This window comes from Carica papaya, chromosome 9 (genome assembly GCF_054855325.1).
Source record: "Carica papaya isolate Zhongbai chromosome 9, ASM5485532v1, whole genome shotgun sequence".
Lineage (NCBI taxonomy): Eukaryota > Viridiplantae > Streptophyta > Magnoliopsida > Brassicales > Caricaceae > Carica > Carica papaya.
This window is the reverse complement of record NC_142317.1, coordinates 26,152,203-26,178,893: the sequence shown is the minus strand read 5'-3', so window position 1 is coordinate 26,178,893 and position 26,691 is coordinate 26,152,203. Positions and strand designations below refer to the sequence as shown.

Below are 26,691 nucleotides of genomic sequence, written 5' to 3'. Positions count from 1 at the left end.
TAATGGAAAAGGGAACTACATAGAGTCAAACATTTTCGTCAATGTACTAGTAGACTAATCTGTTGGTGGAATATGCAGTTCTGATGGGTCTTGGTTAATCTATCAGTAATGACGCATACAACATTACGACTGGAACAGGTCCTAGGCAGGCTGATGCCAAAGTCCATGGTTACATGCTCCCATTTCCATTCTAGAATAGGGAGGCCTTGAAACAAACTGCTGGGTCTCTGGTCTTCTACCTTAACTCGTTGGCAAATAAGGCATTAAGAGACATAATCAACAATGTCCTTCATTTCAAGCCACCAATATTGATGTTTCAGATTCCGATACATTTTGGTATTCTAAGGGTGAATGGATAGTTTAGAGGCATGGGTAGCCTTGAGAACGTCCGTCCTGATAGTGATAGGGAACCAAATACGATCCTAAAATCTTGACAATCCATCATCTGAGAGTCTGAAATCAGGGAACTTGTCAGAAGTAAACTTACTCAAATTTTTAGTAATTTCTTGGCCTGTGGATTGAGCTTCCTAAATCTTCATAAAAAAATCAGGCAAGGCTCAAATATGGGCGAGATAGGCACCGTTGCCATAATGGTTGAGGTGGCCTATGTAACATTAACTAATTTCCAACTTGAGGTCATAGTTTAGACCAATATAGCGAACTCCTTCTAACTCAGCGCATGTGTGATCACATTACCTCTACCGTGGTGGTAGATGATCTTGTAGTCATAATCCTTCAGGAGGTCCATCCAACATCTCTGTCTCATGTTTAATTCCCTCTGTCAAAAGATATATTTCAATCTTTTGTGGTCAGTATAGATTTCAAATATCTAACTGTACAAGTAATGACATCATATTTTCAAGGCAAAAATTATGGCCGCTAATTCTAGATCGTGATAGTGTAGTTGCGCTCATGGGGCTTAATTGTCTAGATCCATAAGTAACCACCCTACCGTGCTACATTAAAATATAAACCAAACCTACGGGAGATGTATCACAGTAAACCTAAAATCTTCTAGTATTATTGGGGAGGATTAATACTAGAGTAGAGGTGAAATAATATTTCAATTCTATAAAACTTTTTCCATATTCGTAGTCCTAAACAAAAGGTACACCTTTTCTGGTGAGATGGGTCAATAGAGCAGCAACCTTGGAGAACCCATCGATGAATCGCTGTTAATAACCTACTAAACCAAGAAAACTACGTACCTCAGCTACGTTGGTTGGTGGGTTCTAGTTAATTACTTATTCAACTTTGGATGGATCCATAGAAACTCCTTCGCCTGAAATTACATGGCCAAGGAAGGAGACTTGATCCAACTAAAAGGAGCACTTGTTGAACTTAGCATACAGCTGGTTCCGACAAAGGATCCTCAATACTTGAGATAAATGGACTTCGTGCTCTTCCAGACTCTTAGAATACACTAGGATGTCATCGATGAATACGATGACTTATTGATATAGTGCATGTCAAAAAACCCTGTTTATAAGATCCATAAAGGTAGCAGGGGCATTAGTTAATACAAAAGGCATAATCGTGAACTCATACAGACCATATTGGCATCGAAAAGTGGTCTTTATAATATCTTCTTCTTTAATTCGCAACTGGTAGTATCCTGATATGAGGTTGATCTTTGAGAAGACTGTGGCTCCTTGTAGTTGATCGAAGAGGTAATTGATATGATATAAAGGATATTTGCTATTCACCATTACCTGATGGAGTTTTTTGTAATCTATGCATAATCTGAGGGAGCCATCTTTTTTTTTTCACGAATAACACCGGGGCACCTTAAGGGGAATCACTAGGCTGATGAATTTTTGACCAAGAAGTTTAGAAAGCTAATTTTCTAATTCTACAAGCTCATTACAGCTCATGCAATAGGTAGGTTTTGAGATTGGTTATGTTCCAGGAAGTAGGTCGATAGAAAATTCTTCTAAAAAGTCACATACAGTAGGAATGGAGTATATAGTAAGATCAACATCCATATTCCTATTTATTTAAATGTCAAAAAATAACAAAATTAGATTCTTATTTCATTTTCAATGATCACAAGGTTACAACTTTACTTTCATAGTTAATGATTATTCTATATTTCTCTAACCAATCCATTCCTATAAAAATGTTAAATCCTGAGAAATCTAAAAGTATTAGATGTACTAACAGTTCTACTTTTGAAGTCTTTATTTTACAATTTTTATAGACACAATAAGCTTCTAATAAACCACTAGAGGGACTACTGCTAATACTTCACCTAAAGCTTCAAGGCTAATATATATTACAAGAAAATGTACAAGAAATAAAAGAGTGGTCAACACCTGTATCAATCACAGCTCTTGTAGAAATATCATGGATAGAAAGCATACCCTGGATGAGGACAAGAGTGGTGAGGGCACCGAGTTCATCAAGGTGATACACATGACCTTGGGCTATAGTTCTGGTTATGTCCTTCAGCTGCTAAGGGCAGTTCTTCACAAAGTGCTGAGTGCTTCCAAACTTATAGCAGGAGTTGTTTAAATGCCGAGAGGGTTGATCACCATATAAATGACCATAATACTGCATGGTTGGGAAAGTTAGGTAGGTTGTCCAATAGGTGGAGGTAGAGCAGGGGGAGGGGCAACTCAGGGTGACTATTGACTGGGTCAAGCAGTCTTTTTTTTGGCTATTGCGGTTAGTGTTGTTGTTGCTAGGTACAGACTTAGGCGATGCATTGGTGCTTGGTTGAGATGAGGTCTTTGGCCAACTGGGCATGTTATAGTACTTCAGCATATGAGTTGGGTATCAGCATCGTAACCCGGTCGTAGATGTCGATATGAAGGCCCTTCAAAAACTTCCTAGCTTTATGACTTTCAGGGGTGATCATTAATGGGGCAAACCTAGACAAGTGGACAAATTAAGCTACATATTGGGAAACTGCCAAGTTTCCCTAACGGAGGTCCTGAAATTCCTTCTCTTTTCTCTTTTGGACATAGATTGGGAAGAAGTTCTCAAATAATACATCCATGAAAACCTCCCAAGTGGTAGGGGTAGGTAGGACTTCCTTTTTAAGTCACCACCAGTGTTCACCTTTACCGGTTAGCATGAAGGTTGCTAGGAAAACTTTTTTCTCCTCGGTTAGGTCTAAGATAGAGAAACATTTCTCTATCTCTAGAATCTAGGCTTCAGCTACAAAGGGGTTGGGGCCTCCTTTAAAGTGGGGTGGGTTAAGCTTCCTAAATTCTACTATATTGTAGGAGATGGATCTTTCGGCAGGTTGACATTTTGGTGCAAGAGGATGTTGACAAGGGTTTGCATAGTTTTGTCCTATGGCTATGGTCAGACCCTAGATAGCTGGAAAAAATTTGATAAACTTGGCCCTAATAGGATGATCTTAGGCCTCGGGTCTTTTGGTACACTCTACAGAAGGTCTTCCTCGTGTCATTCCTACAAAAGAAAAGGAAAACATGAGTTATCAGTATAATTTTTTAAAGATGACATATTTCCTAAGTATGCTAGAGGGTTTTCTACCTACAGCCTCAGCTATAAGGGATTGTTCCACGTAACTGTTTTAATACCATTTGTGACATCCCAAATACAAATTAAGGCATAAGCGTGCCAGATATAGAAATAGATTACAAGTGCAAAAAAGTAAAATGTATGCAGCTGAGCAATTATTACGAATCCCTTACAGAATACACGAGTTCCTAATTTACATATATATCTCAGGCCAGAAGTGGCAATAAAATATCAAAATATCAAAATACAAAAAGGGCCACTTCCATCATTATGTAAAAGGGCTCATCAGAGTGCAGGATAAGTCATGCACTTGTCAAGATTTTTAGATCCATGGGATCCTCAAAGACTCCAAGAAGTAGGTCAGTGATCAGTTTCTCACTATCTTCTTTATTTGGGGGGGGGCACAGAAAAGGGTGAGTTTCATATACTTAGTAAAGAAAACATTATTTAAATAACACTGTAAGATTTTAAAGGTAATTTAAAGTATCACCATTGCTTACCATTGAGAGTCATGTCATGGTCCTTCATTAGACTATGAAAAAAATTTATTTATTAAAGAAAATATTAAGCCCATCATGTCACAGTTATGTCAATCAAATCAATCATGCTGATAATAGAAAAAATCAAACAAATAATGAATATACACTATCTTTTGTGTTATTCTTTGCAAAATAATTCCGACTTCCATCTACTGAGGGCAATATGGATTTTTGACTGCCCTTATGGAATGACCAATTCATTTTATTTATAACAGCAATTTATGGCTTGCCAAACCATGACATGATCTATGACCACGGTCGTGTCAACTATGGTAGTCCTACATTTTACTATGGCCACAGTCGTACTTTGCTAATGGTGACCTTATAATCATATCGCGTCACCACTCTCGTCAGAGGGTACGCCGTCATCCACAGGGAGTAGTCCTCTCACGTCTTTCCAGACAAGATGGGGGAGAAACATAAATTCCTCAGAGATAAAAAGCCTAACAAAATACTTTATTGATTATGCATGCCAATACCAATACATATTTTTCATATCTATATATCATATCATGCTTAATCATTTTTCCACCATCAATAGCATCACATATCAACATTTATTTCGAGCATCAAATCATATAAATTATACATGCAAATTAATAAAGTCATATATGATCATAAAACATGCATTATTACGTAAAATTACTTCGTTTAGGCATAAAATTCAACCATACAAATCATAAATTTAAACCTCTTTAATTTTCATTCTAGAAATGCTCCTTAGAATGTTTAAAAGTAAATGGTAAATTCCTCACTGAAACCTTGATGTTTTCTTACACCTTTTCTTCTTCTTCTCCTCTCCCTCTCTCTCTGAGCTCTTGGAGAATGGAATGGTAGTGATGAGGAAATGGTAAAGGGTGGGTCCCTATTTAAAGAAAATTGGGACCGTCGAATTTGTGCAAAGTGGTAAAATCTTGTAAAGAGAGAAAAAGTCAATGGAAAAAAACTAATGTTATGATTGAAAGATGTGACTAACAGATGGACAACGTGACATGACAGCAGCATAAAAATAGAGGCACACCACCCAATCGACAGCGGCATGTCACCCAAGCCAAGGTGATATGCCACCAAAGCCGGCAGCGCATCGCCTGAGGCAGTTGCATGTGCTGGCCAAGCCTATAAATGCACAGGTCCATGCGCGTAGGCCTATTGCGCAGACGGCATGTGTAAAGGACGCATGGACCCAGGCCAGTCTGTGCGTGATGGGACACACATACAAACTGTGCCTCTCGCCTCGCACAGACAGGATGTGCCCACAATGTGCCCCTATCCTGCACTGGCCGTGAGCGAGCACTCGCGCATAGCATGCGAAGCCCATGCAGGAGGGATACCTCACGCAGGATTTTTCTGCCTTCTTTCTATTTTTCCAAAAAATTATTTTAAATAAAAAATATAATATAATTTTTCTTACAACAAAATAAATTAATATAATTTACTAATCATTTAATTAAACAAAATACGAAATAAGATATTTATTTGAAAAATTAAAATTACGAAATATTAAGGAGTTTAAGCGGCCTTAGGGCCCAAATAAAAAAGGTTCACATTACAAATTAAGCGCAAAATTTTTTTGGGGTGTTATAAATACTTGTAAGATAAAATGACATGGCAGCCCACAAGATAAAATTCCTCACAAGACTATGAGAATGCTCAGAGGATTCCCAGCCCATGAACTGGAATCCACAACCTTTTAAATTTTAGGAAAAATAAAGTACAAAACAGCAAAAAAATCCTGCGAGAAAATATTCTCGTTCACGCGGGCCATAAGGTGCACAATCTATGCACATCACGTCACGCGCAGATAGCTCGCGATAGGCTTGAGAATCATGCGCTGCCCCTTGGGGGGGGAGCACTGCCACTCGGCTAGCAAGTCGCTACCATTTGGACAGTGTGCCTTCAATCTTCATGCTATCATCACGTCACCATTGGCCATCTGTCAGTCACATCCGTCAGTCATCACGTTACATTAGTCACTTTTTTCCCTCCTTCTCTCCTTATAAATTTGCACCACTTGACAAAAATCAAACGGTCCCTTTTTCTGTAAATAGGAACCTTCTCCACCACTCCATGACTTCATCTTCATTTTCCATTCACCAAAGCATATTTTAGAGAGAGAGCTAGAGAGAGAGGAGAGCATAAAAAGAAGAAGAGCTAGAAAAGTCTTCAAGTTTTTGGTAAGGAATTTGATATTTACTTTGCACATTCTAAGGAGAATTTCTAGATTAATAAAAGAATATTGCATGAATGTGACATGGCTTGTTACATGTTAAATTATTGCTATGTTTTAAAAATGTTTACATAAATATTCCACGATATTGCATTATTTGCATCATTCTAACAAATAAATAAATAAATATGATGAATAGGATGGCATGATAAGAGATGATGAAGCATGATGTTATTTGATGAACATGTCGATGGATTATGGATATTTGCATGCATGATATTTAAATTACTATGATCCTTTAGACTTTTTTTTATCTCTAAAGGGTTCTATTTCTCTTGCATCTGATCTTAAAAGATGTGAGAGAACCACTCCCTATAGATGATGGCATACCCTCTGACGAGAGTGGGGACTTGATATGATCGTAGGGGTCACCTTTGGTGACATATGATCGTGACTATAGTTTATATGTAGGACTAATATGGTTTGCACGACCATGGTCATAAAATGTGTCATGGTTTGACAAGCCGTAAATGTGTTGTGGTTTAGCAAGACGTAAATATGCCAAAATTGATATGAAATGAATTAGTCATTCCATAGTGGTAGTCGGGAATTCATATTGCCCTCAATAGATAGATGTCAAAATGGCTTCGCGCAAAGAATAAGTAAAAGATGAAATGAAAGCATGATATGATATGATTTATTTGACTTTCTCTATTTACATGATGTGATCATATGTTTGATACGATTGATTTGATGTTGATTTTTTCTAAATAAAATAAAATATTTTCTTTATTATTGAAATGGTCCGACATGCATGTTCCCTAATGGTAAGCGTATATGGTATTATTTCTAAGTTAATTACTTTTAATATCTTAGTAATGTCATTTAAATACTATTTCCTTATTGATTATATTGGAACTCACCCCTTTTCATGACCCGCCTTCATATGAGAACTATAGTGAAGAATTGCTAGTTGACTTTCCCATTAGATCCCGTCGATCCATGAACCGTTAGGAGTGAATATTTTCTTTCACACTCTGATGAGTCCAACTTTAAAGAGGCTTGTATGTATTTTTATTTTGCCTCAATATTGTAAGATTTAGAACTCAAATTTATTTTGTAAGGGATTTGTAATATATTTTATTCCTCTGCATGTAATTATTTTTAATACACTCATGTTTGTTTCTGTATCTAGCACTCTTATACTTTAATTAGTATTTGAGATGCTATAAATGGTATCTGAGTAGCTAAGCAGAATAATCCCTTGCACTAAGGCTATAGTCTAGTGAAAACAACTTTAGATACGTAGGATATTTTGCTTCTTAAAAAACTAGTCCACCAACTCGTTATCTCTCTTTTTCTTTTGTTGGACCAAAATGACTCGAAGGAGACTTTCATAGAAAAAAATGAATGACCAGAGGCCCAGGATCCTTCAACCAAGGCTAAGTTTACAGAGTTTCTCTAAGCCATTTAGGGTATAACCGTAATAGTAGGTCAAAACTAAGCAAACCACTATCAACACCCAGTTGCCCCTGACTATTGCCAAGTTGAAAGATTGTTTCCCATAATATTATCAAGTTTAGAAGACTCAACCCACCCCACTTCAAAGGAGGCCCTGACCCCTTATCTACAGAAACTTGGATCCAACAAATAGAAAATCTTTCTCTGTCCTAGACCTAATCGAATAACAAAAAGTTTCCTTAACAGTCTTCATGTGATTAGAGAAGTCAAACACAAGTGGCGGCTTAAGAAAGATGTCATACCCTCCTCTACCACTTAAGAAGTTTTCACGGATGCTTTCTTTGAGAACTTATTCCCTGTATACATCTGAGAGAAGAAAGAGGAGGTATTTTAGGACCTTTACTAGGGAAATATGACTGTTACCCAGTATGCAGCCTGATTTATCTAATTGTCTAGGTTTGCGCTTTTGATGGTCACCCCTAAGAGTCACAAGGTTAGGAAGGTTTTAAAGGGCCTTCATGCAGATATCTATGACCAGGTAGCGATGTTGAGACCTGGCTCCTATGCTGAGGTGCTTGAACACGTACAGTTGGCCAAGGACCTTATCTCGGTTTGACACCAACGCATTACTTGAGCCCGTACTCAGCAACAGCAACACCAACCCTAGCCACAAAGAAAAAGGTTGCCTGACCCTGTCAATAGCCACCCTGACAGGATTGTAGCCCTTTATTCACCAAAAATGAAATAAAGATTTATTTGTTAACTTATGGAAAAGCTTATATCAATAAATTGTTTCTTGTTTTCTAACCATTAAGTAAACAGGAACATGGACACTGATCTTGCAGTTTTTATAATCCCTATGGTTTGTAACTTTTTGGATGTCTTCCCAAAGGAGCTGCTTGGTCTACCTCCCCCATGGGAGGTAGAAATTTCTATTTATCTACTTTAAAGAACTCAACCAATCTCAAAGCTTGCTTACAACATGAGTCGAATCAAGCTTGCTAAACTTGAGCACTAACTTTTTTAGCTTCTTGGGCAAAGATTCATTTGCCCCAGGCATTTTCTTTGGAGTACCCTTGTGTTGTTTGTAAAGAAGAAAGATGGTTCTCTCTAACTATGTATTGACTATAGAGAGCTCAATCGAGTGGCCGTAAAAAGTAAGTACCCCTTGCCTCGTATTGTTGGCCTCTTTGATTAGTTACAAGGTGCTAAATTATTCTCCAAGATCAACCTCAGATTGGGGTACTATTAGTTGAGAGAGAAGGAAGAAGATATTCCCAAGACAGCCTTTCGATATTGGTATGGTCAATTCGAGTTCAAGTAATGCCTTTTAGATTAGCTAATGCCCCTGCTGCTTTCATGGATCTTATAATTAGGCTTCTAGCATGCATTGGATCAATACATCATCATGTTCATCGATGACATCCTGGTGTACTCAAAGAATCATGAAGAACATGCAGACCATTTGTCCTGTGTATTGGAGACCCTCAATCGGAATCACTTGTACGTAAAATTCAGCAAGTGTTCTTTTTCATTGGATCAAGTCTCTTCTCTTAGTCATGTGATTTCTATCAAAGGAGTTTCTGTTAATCCTTCTAAGGTAGAAGCTATAATTAATTGGATTTGACCAACCAATATCGCTAAGGTACGCAGTTTCTTGGGTTTGGTCGGCTACTACCAATGATTTACTGATGGGTTTTCCAAAATTGCAACTCCTTTGAGCTGCCTCACCAAGAAGGGTCTAGCATTTGTTTGGGATGAAGAATGTGAAGATAGCTTTGTTAAGTTAAGTATTGCTTCATCTCTGCCCGAGTGTTGATCCTTTGTGATAATGGTGGGCGATTTCAGGTTTTCTACGATGCATCTCACGTAGGTTTGGGATGTGTCTTGATGCAACATAGTCAGATAGTTGTTTATGGATCCCGATAGTTGAAACCCCATGAGTGTAATTATCCCACGCACAACCTAGACTCAACTACTCTCTTTGCTCTGAAGATGTTGTGCTACTATCTGTATGGCTAGACATTTAAAATTTATACTAACTACAAAAGTTTGAAATACATATTTTCTCAGAGAGAATTAAATATGAGATAAAGGCATTGGATGGACCTCCTGAAAGATTATGATTTCAAGATCCTCTACCACCCCAGTAAAGGTAATGTGGTTGTTGATGCCTTGAGTCAGAAGGAGTCCACTTTATTGGCTCGAATGATGGCCTCCAGTTGGAAACTAGTTGATGCAATACAGGTATTCTGCCTTAATCACTATGGCAGTGGTGCCTAACTTACCCAAATTTAGGCCTTGCCTGATCTTTTTATAAAGATTTAGGAAGCTCAGTCCATTGACCCTAAGATAACTCAGAACCTATGTAAGTTTACTTCTTATGAATTTCCTGATATCAAGTTCACAGATGATGGTTTGTGTCGATTCCAAGATCGTATCTGGGTGTGGGTCCACTACATTGGGCCTCGAGATGAGGGCTAGTCTTTGGGTCTTCCTGATGGGCCTTAGTCGACCTACCTGCAAGGGCATGCGGCATGGGCCATGTGTTTTTCTCGGGTGCACAGCGCGCTAGGCCGTGGGTTAGGCCTAGCAGGCCGAGTGACTCGAGTCGTCGCCCACAGGTATCTCCCCTCTATGCATCATCTCGGACACACCACCATTATCTTTTAGTATCAATCTGAAAACCCACAACTCATCATCATTGATGCATCTTTGGGCCGATTGTCTCGGTGGCCCATAAGGCTTCCCAATCTTAATGGCATCAATGGTCCATCTTACCTGATCTAAGCTTGCATGAATTAGATCCTTGGGCTTCATGGGATTGGGCCTTGTTGTTGAATCTCGACTCTATTTCTTTGGTCCAGGCTTTTCCCAGGCCTTTTTTCTGTATTGGTGCAAAATATGATTGTTGCCTCTTTAGTAACTAGAACGCCCTCCTAGGGTCACCTCACCATGTCTTTTTCAAGATCCTTCCTTACAAAGGTAAAATGTGGTTTGGTAAGAAGGGAAAGTTGAGCCCTAGATATGTGGGACCTTTTATGATTATGGAACGTATTGGACCCATGGCGTACCGCCTTACTCTACCTCCAAAGTGTTCAGGTCTAGATGATGTTTTTCATGTTTCCAAGCTTAAGAGGTACCACCCTGACCCTTCTAACATTATTCCACACTAAAAAATGCAGGTCTAAGAAGACATGACTTACGAGGAGTTTCCCACTAAAATCCTTGATGGACCGATAAAGTTTTGCGCAATAAAAAAATCTCGATTGTAAAGATGCAATGGCGACATCACACTCTAGAAGAGGTGACATCAGAACTAGAGAGTGAAATACGGGAGAAGTTTCCTCATCTAATTGTAACAAATTTGGACGACCAAATTTTTTAAAGGTGGGAAAGATGTAACACCTCGAAAACCTTTGCACTTAAATGTTGTGTAAACCTCTATTTATTCGGGCCCTAAGACCATTAACTCTTTAAGTTTATATTTTTTGTTCTCGAACAAAATCGGGTTTAAAATTTAAATTTTTATCCTTTACAGACCAATTTATTATCTATGTATTTGATTATTTATTTTACTTATTTATTTATGTATTTATTTATTTATTTTATTTATTTTACTAATTTGAAAATTTTAAGAAAAACAAAGAAGGAAAACGACAGAAAAACCCTATGGGAAGCGTTGTGTGAAAATTTTCTTGTTTGTGTGAGCTCCATGGGCTGCTCACACACGCACGCGTACGTGAGACCAGCATGGGACGTGCACCTCCACGCACATCCCATCTGCATAGGGCACGAGGCGCGCACTACACATAATAGGCCTCAACCTGGGTTCGACGCAAGCTTGGGCTGCACGTGCCACCACAGTTTGGGCAGTGCGTCTTCGATTTTCGTGCTATCATCGTCTTATCAATCACATCCGTCAGTTTCCATATCACATCAGTCACTTTTCCCTCTCCCTCTCTCCTGACAGATTTACACCACTTGGCAGAAATCCAACAGTCTCCTCTTCTTATAAATAGTGACCTTCTCAACCATTCCTTCGTCACTTCATCTTCATTCCTCCATTCACCAAAGTAGATTTTAGAGAGAGAGAGCTAGAGAGAGAAAGAGAGGATAGAAAGAAGAAGAGCTAGGAAATTCTTCAAGCTTTTAGTAAGGAATTTGGCATTAACTTTGTACTTTCTAAGGAGAATTTCTAGATTAATAAAAGAATATTACATGAACGTGACATGACTTGCTACATGTTTAATTATTGTTATGTTTTAAATATGTTTACATAAATATTCCATGATATTGGATAATTTGCGTCATTTTAAAAAGTAAATAAATTAATATGCTAAATATGATGGCATGATAAGAGATGATGAAGCATGATGTTATTTGACTAACATGTGGAACAATTATGGATATTTGCATGCATGATATTTAAATTAATATGATTTGTTAGGCTTTTTTTATCTTTGAGGAGTTCTATTTCTCACCCATCTAGTCTTAAAAGACATGAGAGTACTGCTGCCTGTGGATGACAACATACCTTCTTATGAGAGTAATGATGCGATATGATTCTAGTGGCCACCTTTGGCAATGTATGACCGTGACTATAGTTTACATGCAGGACCACAGTATTTGGCACAATCATGGTCAAAGAACTTGTCATGGTTTAGAAAGCCGTAAATGTGTTTAAAATGATATGAAATAAATTGGTCATTCCATAGTGGTAGTCAGGAATCCGTATTGCCCTTAGTAGATAGAGGTCAAAACGATTTCGCATGAAAAATTAGTAAAACATGCAATGAAAGCATGATATGATATGATTTATTTGATTTTCTCTATTTACATAATGTGATCATATGTTTGATATGATTGATTTGACGTTGATATTTTTCTAAATAAAATAAAATATTTTTTTATTATTGAAATGGTCCCACATGCGCGTTCCCTGATGATAAGCATATAAGGTATTATTTCTAAGTTAATTACTTTTAAAATCTTAGTAATGTCATTTAAATACTATTTTTCTTGTTGAGTATATTAGAATTCACCTCTTTCCATGACCCCCTTTTAAAAGAGGATGATAGTGAAGAATCATTAGTTTACCTGCCCATTGAAGCCGTTGAGGATCCTGTGGATCCATGAACTGTTACGAGTGCATATATTATTTCGCACTCTAATGAGTCCAACTTTTAAGAGGCTTGTATCTAGCACCCTTATGCTTTAATTAGTATTTGGGATGTCACATAATCTAATGGTCGATGACTCTCCTTCCTTTCCTACTTAAGAGGCTTTCTTCGTTCTCTCTCTTCACTCATTTGAAGAGAGGAAAATAAAATAGCAAACTATAGAGCTAAACCAAGAGAAAAACCCAAGCAAGATTCTGAGAGAAGACTAAGAGCGGATCGTTACACGAATAATGTGTGATCGGTGCTACTTGTGTGAATTGTACTATAACTCATTCATCTCATTTCTTCCATTAGGTAAACACCCATCCCTTTGGCCATTTTTTCCTTTTTTTTTTTCCTTTTTTTTTTCCTTTCATAACTTCCCTTCCTCCTATATAGCAATGTACTCTATTTTTCTAAAAATATAGGTTGTTGTCGCAATCGCTTCTCTTCTGCAGTTTAAGAAGCCTTTTTTCTTCTGTTTAAAACAGCAAGCATAATTGACCCTAAGGTAATGATAGGAGTATTGTTTTGATACTTTACACAACATTTTAACATTTTAAAAATTGGCAAAAAGTTCTGAAAATCGCATATACTTCATACGCGGTGAAGTGTGTGTGTTCATCATGATTTAATCAGATATTTCAGTGTTTATTTCTTTTAAATAATCAATTTTATGAATGGTTACTTGAGTTTACAAGTTTTATTAATTTAGGAAGGAAAATAACTGAGCGAGTCACAAAGGTGTTAGAAGGGACTGCAGCGCACAGTTTTGCCATGCAATCGGTGCATGTGGGTTATTGTCCAGGCACGACCAAGTGCTCGAATAGAGGCCCTTGGTATATTATGTGCACTCAAAAAGCTGCACACATGCCCCTAGGCTCTACCAAGCACACATATAGGTCGATTATGAGTTAGGAATAAATCTTTATGACTAATGGCTGGTAAAGGTTGGGTAATTCAGATCACTGAATTTGTTAATAGTAGTACTTGTGTTTTAGAAATTTTAGTTTTAGGGAGGTCGGTTTATGGTATCATAATAATCGATCTTCTAGGATATTGTATCTAAAATTGTATTCTTTCTTTTATCATTACATATATATATATATACATTTTTTTCCAAGCATGGTTGAACAAATCTTGAATATATTCTTTTAATGCTTGGGAAAAACTTTAAGGTCTTTCCTGAATAAAAAAAGGAGGATGCTATGGGCCATTTCTTTTCTGTCTCTAAAAGGAGGATGGATTTATCAGGAATTTGTGTAAACTCATTATCATAATATACTACTAACCTCGAATATAATGGTTATTTACGTCCCACACGTACCATCACAACTCCTCGCTTTTTCTTGGAGGTCCAATCTCGTGCTTTATATTCTCTTAGGATTCATAAGTTCTCCTAGATTGGTTACTTCTCTTCTAAATACTCCTAAACTAAGGTTCATTCAGTAAGAACTTGTATTCTAGTCTCATAGATTTAAAACTTAAGTGATTGTTTATAACATGTTCTAAAACTCTCTATTTTACTTTACATAATCCTTCCATTAGGTATTATATTACCCTCAAAACCTATCAAAGTTTGGGTGACTCCCAAAATTCCAACCATTGATTGAGTTCCTCTAGGGTATCTAATTACACAATTCTTTTTTATTGAGATTTATTAGGATCCTTTGGTAATAGAGTCCATCAAAGGTCTTGCTAAGATTGGCTACACTCGGCAATTGCTTCCATCTCCTCAATGTTAAGTACTATGAATCCACAATAAATTATCACTCCTAGAGGGCAAACTAGGATAACTGACAAACCTAGCTGCATACTGGTTAATCGTCATATTTCCTTAGCATAGGTCCTAAAATTCCTCTTCTTTTTCTCCCGAACATAAACTAGGAAGAAGATCTCTAGAAAGGCATCCATAAAAATATCCCAGGTGGTAGGAGTGGGCAAAGACATCTTTCTTAAGCCGCCACCAATGCTCAGCTTTACCTATAAACATGAAAGTAGAAAAAATGATCTTCTGTTCCTCAATTAGGTCCAGAATAGAGAAAAACTTTTTTATTTGTAGAATCCAAGTTTCTACTACCAAAGGATTGGGTCCACCATCAAGGAAAGAGGGTTTAGTCTCCTAAACTTAGAGATGTTTTGTGAAATGGTTCTGTTTACAACGATCAAACACTAGATGACTCGGAGTAGCTTAATAAACTCAGCCCTAGTCAGAGCAACCTGAGCCTTGGGGCATTCTATGGATGGTCCCTTTCGAGTCATTATTCCTTCAAAAGGGAGACAACAAGCATGATTTCTAGAAAAAAAAGTCATTTCTACTTCTAAAATTTTTTCTAAGGTTTTCTCTAAGTCTAAACTATAGATCTTGGTGTAAGGGATTTTTCTAGAATTAGGCTTTGATACCATTTTGTAACATCCTACATACCTAATTAGTAGAAGGGAGACAACTACCAAGTAGTTATGAGTGCTAAAAATAAGTTTAACATTGAAGCATAAATTTAAAAATCCCTTACAAGCAAACTAAATTTTAAAACTTACATCAGAGACCATAAATTGATAATGCTAAGTATCAAATACAAAAAGTAAAGTCCTTTCAAGATATTACATTAGAGTGCAAAATAAACTATTACACTCAAATTATGTCTTAAAGAATTACCAAAGATCAGTGAATGGCTCTAATAAAACTTCAGTAGAAAACTCGGGGAGCAAATCATCAACTTCCACATCATCTGGGGACACGGATTAGGGGTGAGTTCTATATAAACTCAGTAAGGGACACAATATTTAGACCACACAGCTAAGGTTTAAAAGTAAATAACTTGAGCAATATTCTCATATAAACCTCTTATCTTGGAGGGCCACCACAAGATGAATACATTCATATATTTAGAAAATATTTGTCTTTCTTTAGGAAAATTCAATGAACTAGTTGTATAACCAAGCAAAGATTAGATTTTATCAAGACCATAAGCAAGCATATTGTGTCACACTAGGCATATCCAAGCATGTCAAATATTCAATAGATATTAAATAAGTGGCATACCCAATAATCTTAGGATAAGTAGAAGAACCATCATACAAAAACATCATAGAGTCTCATATTGTATTCTTATTCATATAGGTGCTTTATTAAGTCATTTACCGACCTCCGCATGAAGCCATTACAACATATATCCACTGAAGGCAGAGGAGATCCCAAGCTATCACTGTGAATCATCGAGCCTTTACTGAGCCAATTCTATTTTTCCATCTAAACTATGACTATGTTCGTACGTCACCACTATAGCCCTATATATCCTAACATAAATCTACTCTCATTAGAGAGAATGCTGATAATCATCGGAAGCAGTTCATCAACATTTATTCAGAGGAGGGAAAAATAGAAACCGCTCAGAGATAAAAGTTGAACGGATTTTTTCATTCTTTTCACTTGTTTATTCCATGTTCACAATAAATTCCTTATTCTTTTCTTTGCATTTTTCATGTTCAACACAACCATTTTTATATTTCAAATCTAATGGAGATCCAACAATATATCCAGCCTGAAGGCCTATTTCACATATCCAGCCCAAAGGCCCATGTTTACCCCATCTTGCCTTCAGGTCATCCTCTTAGGCCAGGGACCACTAGAATAGCCCTGTTTGCCATCCCCAAGGTAGGGTGAAGGGCCAAACCCGCATACAATTACCAATTATCTTGTTTTTCATACATCATGCTCAATATCTCCATTATAAGCAATAATCCATTACCTAAAGGATATATGCATCAAATCATCATGCTCAATAACACTGTGTCACTTATCTCATTAAACAACATCAATATTTATAGAAATTCATACATTATAGCCATTTCATCATATGGTACAACCATCATGCATTATAATACATTAATATCCAAATAATTATTCACCACAATAGCACAGAAATCCATTAATGAATCATCAATATCACAATTTAGTTCAACTAAAAAGTGCACTTAGAAATGTAAGAAAAAAATACTAAAGAGACCTTTACCAAAATCGAAGTCAAATTAGTCTTTAGGAAGACAAAGGAAGGACTTGCCTTACTCCTTGGACAACTCCTCAAACTTCTACTTTCTTTTCTTCTTTCTTGCTTCTTTCTCTCACTAAATATTTTCTCTCTCTCTCAAAAATTTATAAAATGGAAGAATGGGAAAAATGGTGGAAAAGTGATGGAAGAAAGCTTTTTAAATAGTGAAGGAGGGGCCATGGATGAGAAACATGTGGCACTAATCCGGACAGGAAAAATGGCAAGTGGTTGAAGAATGGGTGGATGATGGTGGGACCTACGCTGCATGGGGGCATCACTGCTGGAACAACGTGACCACCGCTATCATGTTCGCAGATTTTGGGGACTTTTCGTGACATCCCAAATGCTAATTAAGGCATAAGGTTGCTAGATACAAAAATAGATTACGAGTGCATGAATAATAATTATATACAGCAGAGCAAATTATTACAAATCCCTTACTAAAATATATGAGTTTCAATTACAAATATATAACTGAGGCTAGAAGTGGCAATAAAATACAAAATATCAAAATATAAAAAAGTGTCACTTCTTTCACTATGTGAATGGAGTCATCAGAGTGTAGGACAAGTCATGCACTCAAGGTTTGTGGATCAACGAGATTTTCATAGACTTCAAGGGGGTGATCAGTTCCTCACTATCTTCTTCATTTGGGAGGGCACGAAAAGGGTGAATTCCATATACTCAATAAGGAAAACAGTATTTAAATAAAATTATAAGATTTTAAAAGTGAATTATTATGTCATCAATACTTACCATCAGGGGTCACGTCAAGGTCCTTTTCTTAATTTATGAAAACATTTTATTACTTTATAAAAGCATCAAATCCATCATGTCATAGTCATAAAAAATCAAATCAATCATGCTGATAATAGAAAAAATAAAATAAATCATGAGATGCTTAAATTTTTGTGTCATGCTTCACCAAGTCGTTCCGACTTCCATCTACTAAACACATATATGGATTTTCAACTACCCATGTGGAAAGACCAAATAAGATATATAATGGCAATTTGCCAACAACACATTTCTTGCTTGCTGAACCATGACATGATCTATGATAATGGCCATACCAACCATAATGGTTCTATTAGATAGTTTATAACCATGACAGTACTTAGCCAAAGGTGACCCCTAATAGATAATTTGCGTCACCACTCTCGTAATAGGGTATATCGCCATCCATAGGGAGCGGTCCTCTCACATCTTTCCAAACAATATGATGGAGGAGAAAAATAAAAATTTCTCAGAGATAAAAAACCTAATGAAAAACTTGATGCATTATGCATGTTAATACAAATTCATATTTTTCATACCATTTCATACTTAATCTCCTTTTTTGCATTTCAGAAATTGATAACAAAACTTTTATCATTTAAAATTACATACAAATCATCAAGTGCATATAGGATAACATGCTTTATCACGACATTTAACATAATCATACGAATCATAATTTCAAGCTTTATAAATTTTGACTCTAGAATACTCCTCAAAATGTTTAAAAGTAAATACTAAATTTCTTACCAAAACCTTCTAGTTTTCTACACCTTTCTTCTTCTTCTCCTCTCCTTCTCTCTCTAAGCTCTTGGAGGATGGAAGAACGAAATGGAAGTTATGAGGAAATGGGAAGGAAGGGGTCCGTATTTATAGAAAATGGAGACCGTTAGATTTGCGTTAAGTGACAAAATCTAGCGAGTAGCTAGAAAGTTAATGGAAAAGAAGTGATGTAATGCGACGCGATGGTAGTACAAAAAAAAAGGCACGCCTCCCAACTAACAACAACACACTGCTCAATCAGTGGCACACACTGCCCAAGATGATACACGGTGCCTAAGGGGGACACGACACATTGCCCAAGGCATGTGCGCCATGATGGGATGGTTGCTCAACCACTAGGGCTGATCAATAGCCAAGGGCCATTGCATGTGATATAATGGATCACATGCACCCTTTTTTAGCTATTAAAGCCAAATTTCACTCTTCTCTCTTCCATTTTCTTCATTTTTCTTCTTCTTCTTCACTTAGTTGAGAGAAAGAGAGAGAGTGCATCGACAAGCGATCCAAGTGCTTTTCTCCCCCAAATGGTGAGCTTCCCACTTTTTCCTCTTACTTTCCCTTCTTTATTTAGTTTACCAAGAGTTCCCTCTTGAGCTACTTTTTTCCTTAAAATTTCAAAACTTCTTCAATAAATCCATGGGTACCGAGCAACCTTCCTTCTCCTTCAAACGATAAGCTAACCTCATTTCTTTGGGAACCTAAAAGGTTGAAAGTTTAGTAAGGGTTTTGCTATTATTGTGTAGACTTCTATGTGTTTTTTAGATTTTAAAATGTTAGAAATAATGAATTCATATGTTTGTTTTGATTTGGTTTCATGCATGCATGTGTGCCATTTAGTAACCGTATTTTATCAAACATTTGATCGATTCAAGGTGATTATTTTCTACTTATATTGCCTATATGATTGTGCATGTGTGAAAGGGTACATGAAATTTCAAAATGAAATGATTTGAGAGGTAAAGAAAAGCTCATAAATTAGTTTAGGGCACCAAGGTGCTAAGAATGAGTCATGCAGTGCGGTTGTGTGTCAACCATACATGATGGACACGATCCCCAGCTACTACATGTGCACAGCAGTAATGCATGGGAGCACAGGCCCTGCCAGGCGTGTCAGCATGCCAAAGGGGCCTACTGTGTGTGTGCACATGTGTGTGCACATGCCACATGTGTGCATACACACGACGTCCCTGGAGTCTCTATACGGTAAGAAGCCTATGCGTGTTAAAGGAATTACTAGCATGCATAGCATGTGTGCAGTGTTGTCTTGCTAAGTGCGACTGCATGGGCTTTTTCCCTGCGCGACATGTTGAGCTGTGTGGCTACTTCACATGCTCGCAAGCCAAAAACATTGTGCAGACTAGGCTCTCAACTTTGTCCATTTGGGTAAAGCCCGAGAGGGTTACCCCAATTGGGCCTCAGCCTAGGAAGAAAACCCGACAGCCTAACCCATTTCAGTGAACCCCCACTAGGTCTGGCTTAGTTCAGTGGACACAAGGTCTGGTTTAATTTAGTGGACCCTCACTGGGTCTGTCCTAGTTCAGTGGACCACCATCGGGTTTGTTTCAGTTTAGTGGACTCTCCCTAGGTCCATTTCAATCCAATGAACCCTTAGTGGTCCAGGTCAATTAGTGAACACTAATTGGGTCTACATTCTTTTAGTGGGCCTCGTTTTGATCCAGATTTGGTAATTAGGTCAAGATGATTTGGATGCGATAAATTTATGAAATTGGAAAAGTTATAGGTTTAAGGACTGGTTTGATGGACCCAATGAGTCAAAGTGAATTTCTGTTGAACTGTGATTGAGATTGTGATTGTTAAGAATAATGAATAAAGATCGAATTTTTTTTGAACATTATCACTGAGGGTAACTAAAATTGACTACTGATGAATAACTCTTGTGAATGGTACTGGTTTTTCCTCTAACGAGAGTGGATCACAATTGATTGTAGGGGCCATAGTGGTAAAGTATGGTCATGACCATAGTTTCCAATTGCTTAATCATATATCAAACTAAACTATTTTCCATTCATAATGGTAGTCAGGGATCCCTTCTGCCATATGAAGATATAAGCTAAAATAGCTTCACGTAAATATTTGTAAAACACCAAAGCTAAAATGGGAAATCTAAACTAGATGAGCTAGGACTTGTTATTACCCATGTTAGATAAGTTTCTGTATCAAATATGTTTCTCACTGTTTCGTATTGTTATGCAATTTTAGATTGTTGTATCAAATATGTTTCCCATTGTTCCTCCTGACTGCTTATGTTTTAAGACTAGTACTTCAAAACAAAATTTAGTACATTAAAAGCACCATATTTTTAACTATATTTTAAATGAAAGATGGTAAGAAAATATCTACAATGCTCTTTAATGGTAAGTCCCATGGATTATAAAAGTAACAACATTTTCTTTTAAAATAAAATAATCTTTGAAATTTTGGTCGTGTAATTTAAATATTGTTACCCTTACTGAGTTTTATGAAACTCACCCTAAACTATTTCCCTTCAAACGATGAGGAAAGTAAAGAATTGCTCCCCGAGTTACGTCTTGAAGTTTGTTTAGATTTGTTTGCAGAGTTTTAGTGGATATTTGAGTGCGTGTGAATGATTGTACTCTGATGAAAAGTTTTTTTTGTAATGATAGAAGTGGCTAGAACAACATTTGTATTTACGTTTATTCACCAACTTAGTTGTATTTGAACTTTAATTTTAGAAGGGATGACTTTTTTTCCGCCGTATAATTTTTTATGCACTCATATTTAGAATGCTATTAGATACTTTTGCACCACCAAATACCGGCATGTCACAGGTGGTATTAGAGCAAGATTCTCAGACATTCCTTACATTAAAGCCTAGGATTTAAGTCTAGAAATCTAGAAATTTCTTAAAATGATAGTATCCTTTTGACCTTAGTGATTGACAACTGTACTAAACCCCTGTGCCCTTTTTGTAGGTAAATATGACTCGAGGGAGACCGTCTGTAGAAAGACCTAATGCCCAGGCTACCCCAACCCGAGTAAAGTTCACTGAATTATTCTAGACAATTCAAGGTTTGATCGTTGCTGGGGATGCTACTAGACCTATTGCTAGAGGAAGGGTTTCCACCTCAACGAGGTTGGTGCTATGGTGACGCCGATTATTATTTAGGGTACGCTTTCTATTCATAATTTTACTCATGTTATGGTTGATACTGGTGCGACCTACTCCTTCATGTCTTTTGAAATTGCTAGGAAATTGACAATTGAGTATGAACTTTTAGCACAAATCTTGCTTGTAGAGACCGTCTAGGGGACTTCTAGAAGTCCATGTAGTGTATAAGGCTTGTAAGCTGAAAGTTTTAGGTAAAGAGTTAACTGAAGACCATATACTCTTAGAGTTTTCTATATTTGATGTGATTTTCGGTATGGATTGGTTGGAGGCTTCCATTGTCATTATTGATTGTTTTAATAAAACTATAACCCTCTGCCTTTCCCTTACCCCCCCAAGAAGAAACATTCCTATGACACAGGTGAAAGAGGGAATTTTGTTTTGTATAACCATATAACTATAAATAAAATTGAATGCTTTAAATTAACCATGTTTGACATTCTTCGAGTTTATATGCATGACAAAAATATAAGATAAAACTGCCAATTTTTCTAACATTGTTGGTGTTTAGGCAAATGGATTATGAGAACTCTCTATAGACAATCCTAATTGTCTACAACTTCCCTGATGTTTTTCTTGAGGAGTTTCTAGGTTTACCACCCAGCCAGGGGATTGAATTCTCCATCAACTTAGTTCCAAGGACACAGCCTATCTCTAAACCCACTTATCAGATAAACCAAGCATAACTTCAGGAGTTGGATCATCAAATTATAGCACTATGAGAAAAGAGGTTTATCGTACCAAGAAATTCTCTATAGGGTGCTTCGGTCTTCTTTGTCAAGATAAAAATGGGACCCTCTAGCTATGAATGATTGTAGGGAGCTCAACCAAGTGACAATAAAGAACAAGTACCATTGCTGCATTAACGATCTGTTTGACCAAGTACAAGGTGCATAAGTCTTCTCCAAAATTGATCTCAGGTTAGGATATCACTAGTTGAGAGTTAAAGTCAAAGACATTTCCAAGACAATGTTCCGTTATAGGTATGGTCATTTTGAATTCAAGGTCATGCCCTTTGGGTTAACTAATGCTCCTGCAGTATTCATAGACCTTGTGAATCAAATTTTCAAGTCTACACTAAATCAATGCACCATTATTTTCATTAATGACATCCTATTGTATTCTCAGGACTATTAAGAACATCTGTCCACCTGACTTAAGTTTTAAGAACTCTTAAACAACATAAATTGTATGTTAAGTTCTATAAGTGCTCTTTTTTGTTGGACTAGATCTCTCTACTCTGTCATGTTTTTTTTAGTGATGGTGTTTCTATGGATCCCTCGAAGGTTGAGGTAGTGATTCATTATAGTCAGCCAACTAATGCACTAAAGTTTTATCAAACTTAAATGTCAACTGACCGCTACCTCGGTACTGATTCTTCCTAACAATACTGGTCGGTTTTAGGTTTCTTGTGATGCATCTCATGTTTGTTTTAGATGCGTGCTCATCCAAAATGGTTGGGTAGTAGCCTATGGTTCAAGGCAGTTGAAACTGCATGAATGGAACTACTCCACTTAGAAACTTCAGCTAGCAGCCATAGTCTTTGCCCTCAAGATATGATATAACTATTTGTATGGTCAGACTTTTGAAATTTATACCGATTATAAGAGTTTAAAGTACTTATTCTCTTAGAAGGAATTAAACATGAGATAGAGGCACTTGACGAACTTCTTGAAGGGCTATGATTGTAAACTCCTATATCATCCCTGTAAGGATAATGTAGTCATGAATGCTTTTAATATGAAGAACTCACCATTATTGGCCCAAGTTATGGTTTCTAAGTGGAGAATGCTCAAGAAAATCCAGGGTCTTTGACTGAACCATTATGGTGAGGGCATCTGTCTTAACCAAATTTGGATCCAACAAAATCTCATCCAGAGAATCACAAAAGCCCAATCTTTGGATCCCAAAGTAGTGAAGTTGAAAGAAAAGTTGGACTTAGAGAAATTGTGTTACTTTAGAATGTCTGATGATAGAGCCCTTAGGTTTTGAGATTAATTGGGGGTGCCTAACAACCTTGAACCCTGATTAAATCTTCTAAAGGAAGCCCATGCATCTAGGTTGGTTATTCATCTAGGAAGCATGATGATATATCGAGATTTAAAGCACTGTTTTTAGTGGCTGGGTATGAAGAGTGATATAGTCAACTTTGTCTCTAGATGCCTCACTTTTCAATAAGTCAAGGCAAAATATTAGAGACCTAGTGGTCTTCTATAGTGTCTCTTCATACTAAAATGAAAATGGGAGCATTTGATTTACAATGCTATTTAGATCCATTTGATTTACAATGCTATTTAGATCATTATTGATAGATTGACCAAATCAGCTCACTTTTATGCGGTTAAGACTACTGATTCAGTCAGCAAGTTGGCTAGATTATATGTTCAAGAGATTGTCAAGCTCCATGGCATTCTAGCTTCCGTGGTGTTCAACAGGGATCCTTGTTTCACCTCTCAATTTTGATGAAGCTTTCAAGAATCTCTTGGCTCTAGTCTTTACTTCAGCTCTACATACTATCCATAAACTGATGGCTAGTCTGAGTGAATAATTCAAATGCTTAAGGACATGCTACATGCCTATGTACTTGATTTTGGTGGTAGTTTAGGCCAACATTTACCTCTGGCAGAATTTGCTTACAGCAATAGTTATCACTCCAATATAGGTATGACTCCATATGAAACCCTCTATGATAGGCCATGACAATCCCTTACTTATTGGAATGAAGTTGGAAACAGATGTCTCCTAGGAACATATCTCATTAAGGAGACAATTGACAAGATTGCCACCATCTGCAAGATTCTCATCACTACTTATGGTCAACGAAAGAGTTATGTTGACAATCAGAGGAAGGATTTGGAATATGCTGTAGATGATCGTGTTTTCCTTAAGGTCTTTCAATACAGGGGAAGCATGCGGTATGGAAAGAGAGGAAAACTAAGTCCTTATTTTGTAGGACCATTTGAGGTATTGGAGCGTGTTGGCCTCGTGGCTTACTGTATTGTTTTACCACCTGAATTCATGGGTCTATATGATGTCTTTCATGTTTCAATACTCGGGAAGTATCACCACGATCCTTCTAACAACATTTTACATCAACAATTTCCAGTTCATTCAGACATGTCCTACGCAGAATATCCTATTGAGATCCTTGATCGAGCGGAAAAGGTCATGAGGAATAGGAGAACTCCTATGGTCAAGGTGATGTAGCGATACCACTCTGCTAAAGAGGCTACTTGGGAACTCAAAGATGAAATACAAGATAAACATCCCCCTTTGTTTTAAATTTTCAAGTTTAGAGGACCAATTATTTTGTAAAAAAGGAAGCATATAACACCCCTGAACACATTTAATATTGGATTTCGTATTTTGTTTGTTAAGACTTTCATTTAGAATTTAAAAATATTATGGTACATAGTTTAAATTATTATTTTAGTCAAAAACAAAAGCATTTAAAAATTTTAAATAAAATTAAATAAAAAAATTAAAGAAAAGGACCCGCGGGCATGCACGCGGACATGTGAGCCCGCACAACGCACTCCCATGAGCCTGCTAGGCTGCATATCTATATTGCACACAAGAGCAATGTCACACATCCCATCACAGACTGAGGCTTGTCTGCCAACAGCTTGGCCTACCCCATCTGCTACATGGTGTGCATGGATGCCATGATGGGATGGTTGTTGGTAAGTCACTAATGCCAATCAATAGCCAAGGGTCGTTGCATGTGATCCCATAGGTCACATGCATTCCCTCTTGGCTATTTAAAGTTGAATTTCACTCTCCTCTCTTTTATTTTCTTCATTTTTTTCCTTCTTCTTCAATTGGCCAAGAGAGAGAGAGAGTGCAACAGCGAGCCAACTCGAGAGCTTTCCTCATTCGTGCGGTGAGCTTCCCACTTTTTCCTCTAATTTTCTCTTCTTCAATTTAGTTTACCAAGAGTTCACCCTTGAGCTCTTTTTTTCCTTAAAACTTTAGAACTTCTTCTACAAATCCATAAGTTGTTAAGAAACCTTCCTTCTCTTTCCAACTGCAAGTTAACCTCATTTCTTTGGAACTTAAAAGCTTGAAAGTTTGGTAAGGGTTTTGCTATTATCTCATACACTTCTAATGTGTTTTTTAGATTTTGAAATGTTAGAAATAATGAATTCATATGTTTGTTTTGATTTGGTTTCAAGCATGTATGTGTGCCGTTTAGTAACTATATTTTATTGAACATTTGATCTTCAAAGTGATTATTTTCTAGTTATATTGCTTATATAATTGTGCATGTGTGAAAAGGGATGTGAAGTTTTGAAATGAAATGATTTGAAAGGTAAAAGAAAAGCTCAAAAATTAGTTAGGGGCACCAAGCGAGAAGGACTCACGGGTTGTGGTTGTGTCACAACCGTGAATGAGGGACACGATCCTTGGTTGCTGTAATTACGCAGTAGTTATGCATAGGAGCACAAGCCTTGCAAGGTATGCCAACGCTTCGTGGGGTCTTGCTATGTGTGCGCGCGTATATGTGCCCATGCCCAATGTGCCCATGCGCACAGCTTGCTAGGCTACGAACGTTGAGAAGCCTTTGCACACAAGAGGAATGGTTGGCATGCGAAGACCCCCACAAGGTCCAGTTCACTCAAATGAGCCCTTAGTGGGCTAAGTTAGTTAATGAGCATTAATTGGGTTTATTCGTCTAGTGCGCCCCGTTTGGGCCTGAATTTGCTAATTAGGTCAAGATGATTTAGATGAGGGAATTTTATTAAATTGGAAAAGTTATAGGTTGAAGGACCGATTTGATGGACCCAATGGGTTGAAATGAAATTTTGTTAAACTGTGATTGAAATTTTTATTGTTAAAAACAATGAATAAAGACTAAATTTGTTTGACCGTTATCACTGAGGGGTAATTGAATATGACTGAAATCGACTGTTGGTGAACCACTCCCTATGAATGGTACTGCCTTTCCCTCTGACGAGAGTGGACCCAATTTATTGTAGGGGCCATAGTGACAAAGAATGGTCATAGTCATAGTTTGCAACTGCTTTATTGTATATCGAATTGAACTATTTCCCATTCACATTGGTAGTCAGGGATCCCTTTTGCCATCTAATGCTATGAGTTCAAAGAACTA

General features: G+C 37.1%; 1 protein-coding gene across 1 annotated transcript; it reads left to right on the top strand.

Annotated features, from left to right (window-relative positions):
* The first annotated feature begins 10,649 nt into the window (after window positions 1-10,649).
* Window positions 10,650-24,785, top strand: LOC148240222 (uncharacterized). Its single transcript, XM_088212097.1, has 6 exons — window positions 10,650-10,798; window positions 22,397-22,450; window positions 22,562-22,616; window positions 23,877-24,002; window positions 24,141-24,240; window positions 24,325-24,785. Exons 1-6 carry the CDS (start codon window positions 10,650-10,652, stop codon window positions 24,783-24,785), a joined length of 945 nt encoding a protein of 314 aa, XP_088068223.1.
* Window positions 24,786-26,691: the final 1,906 nt, after the last annotated feature.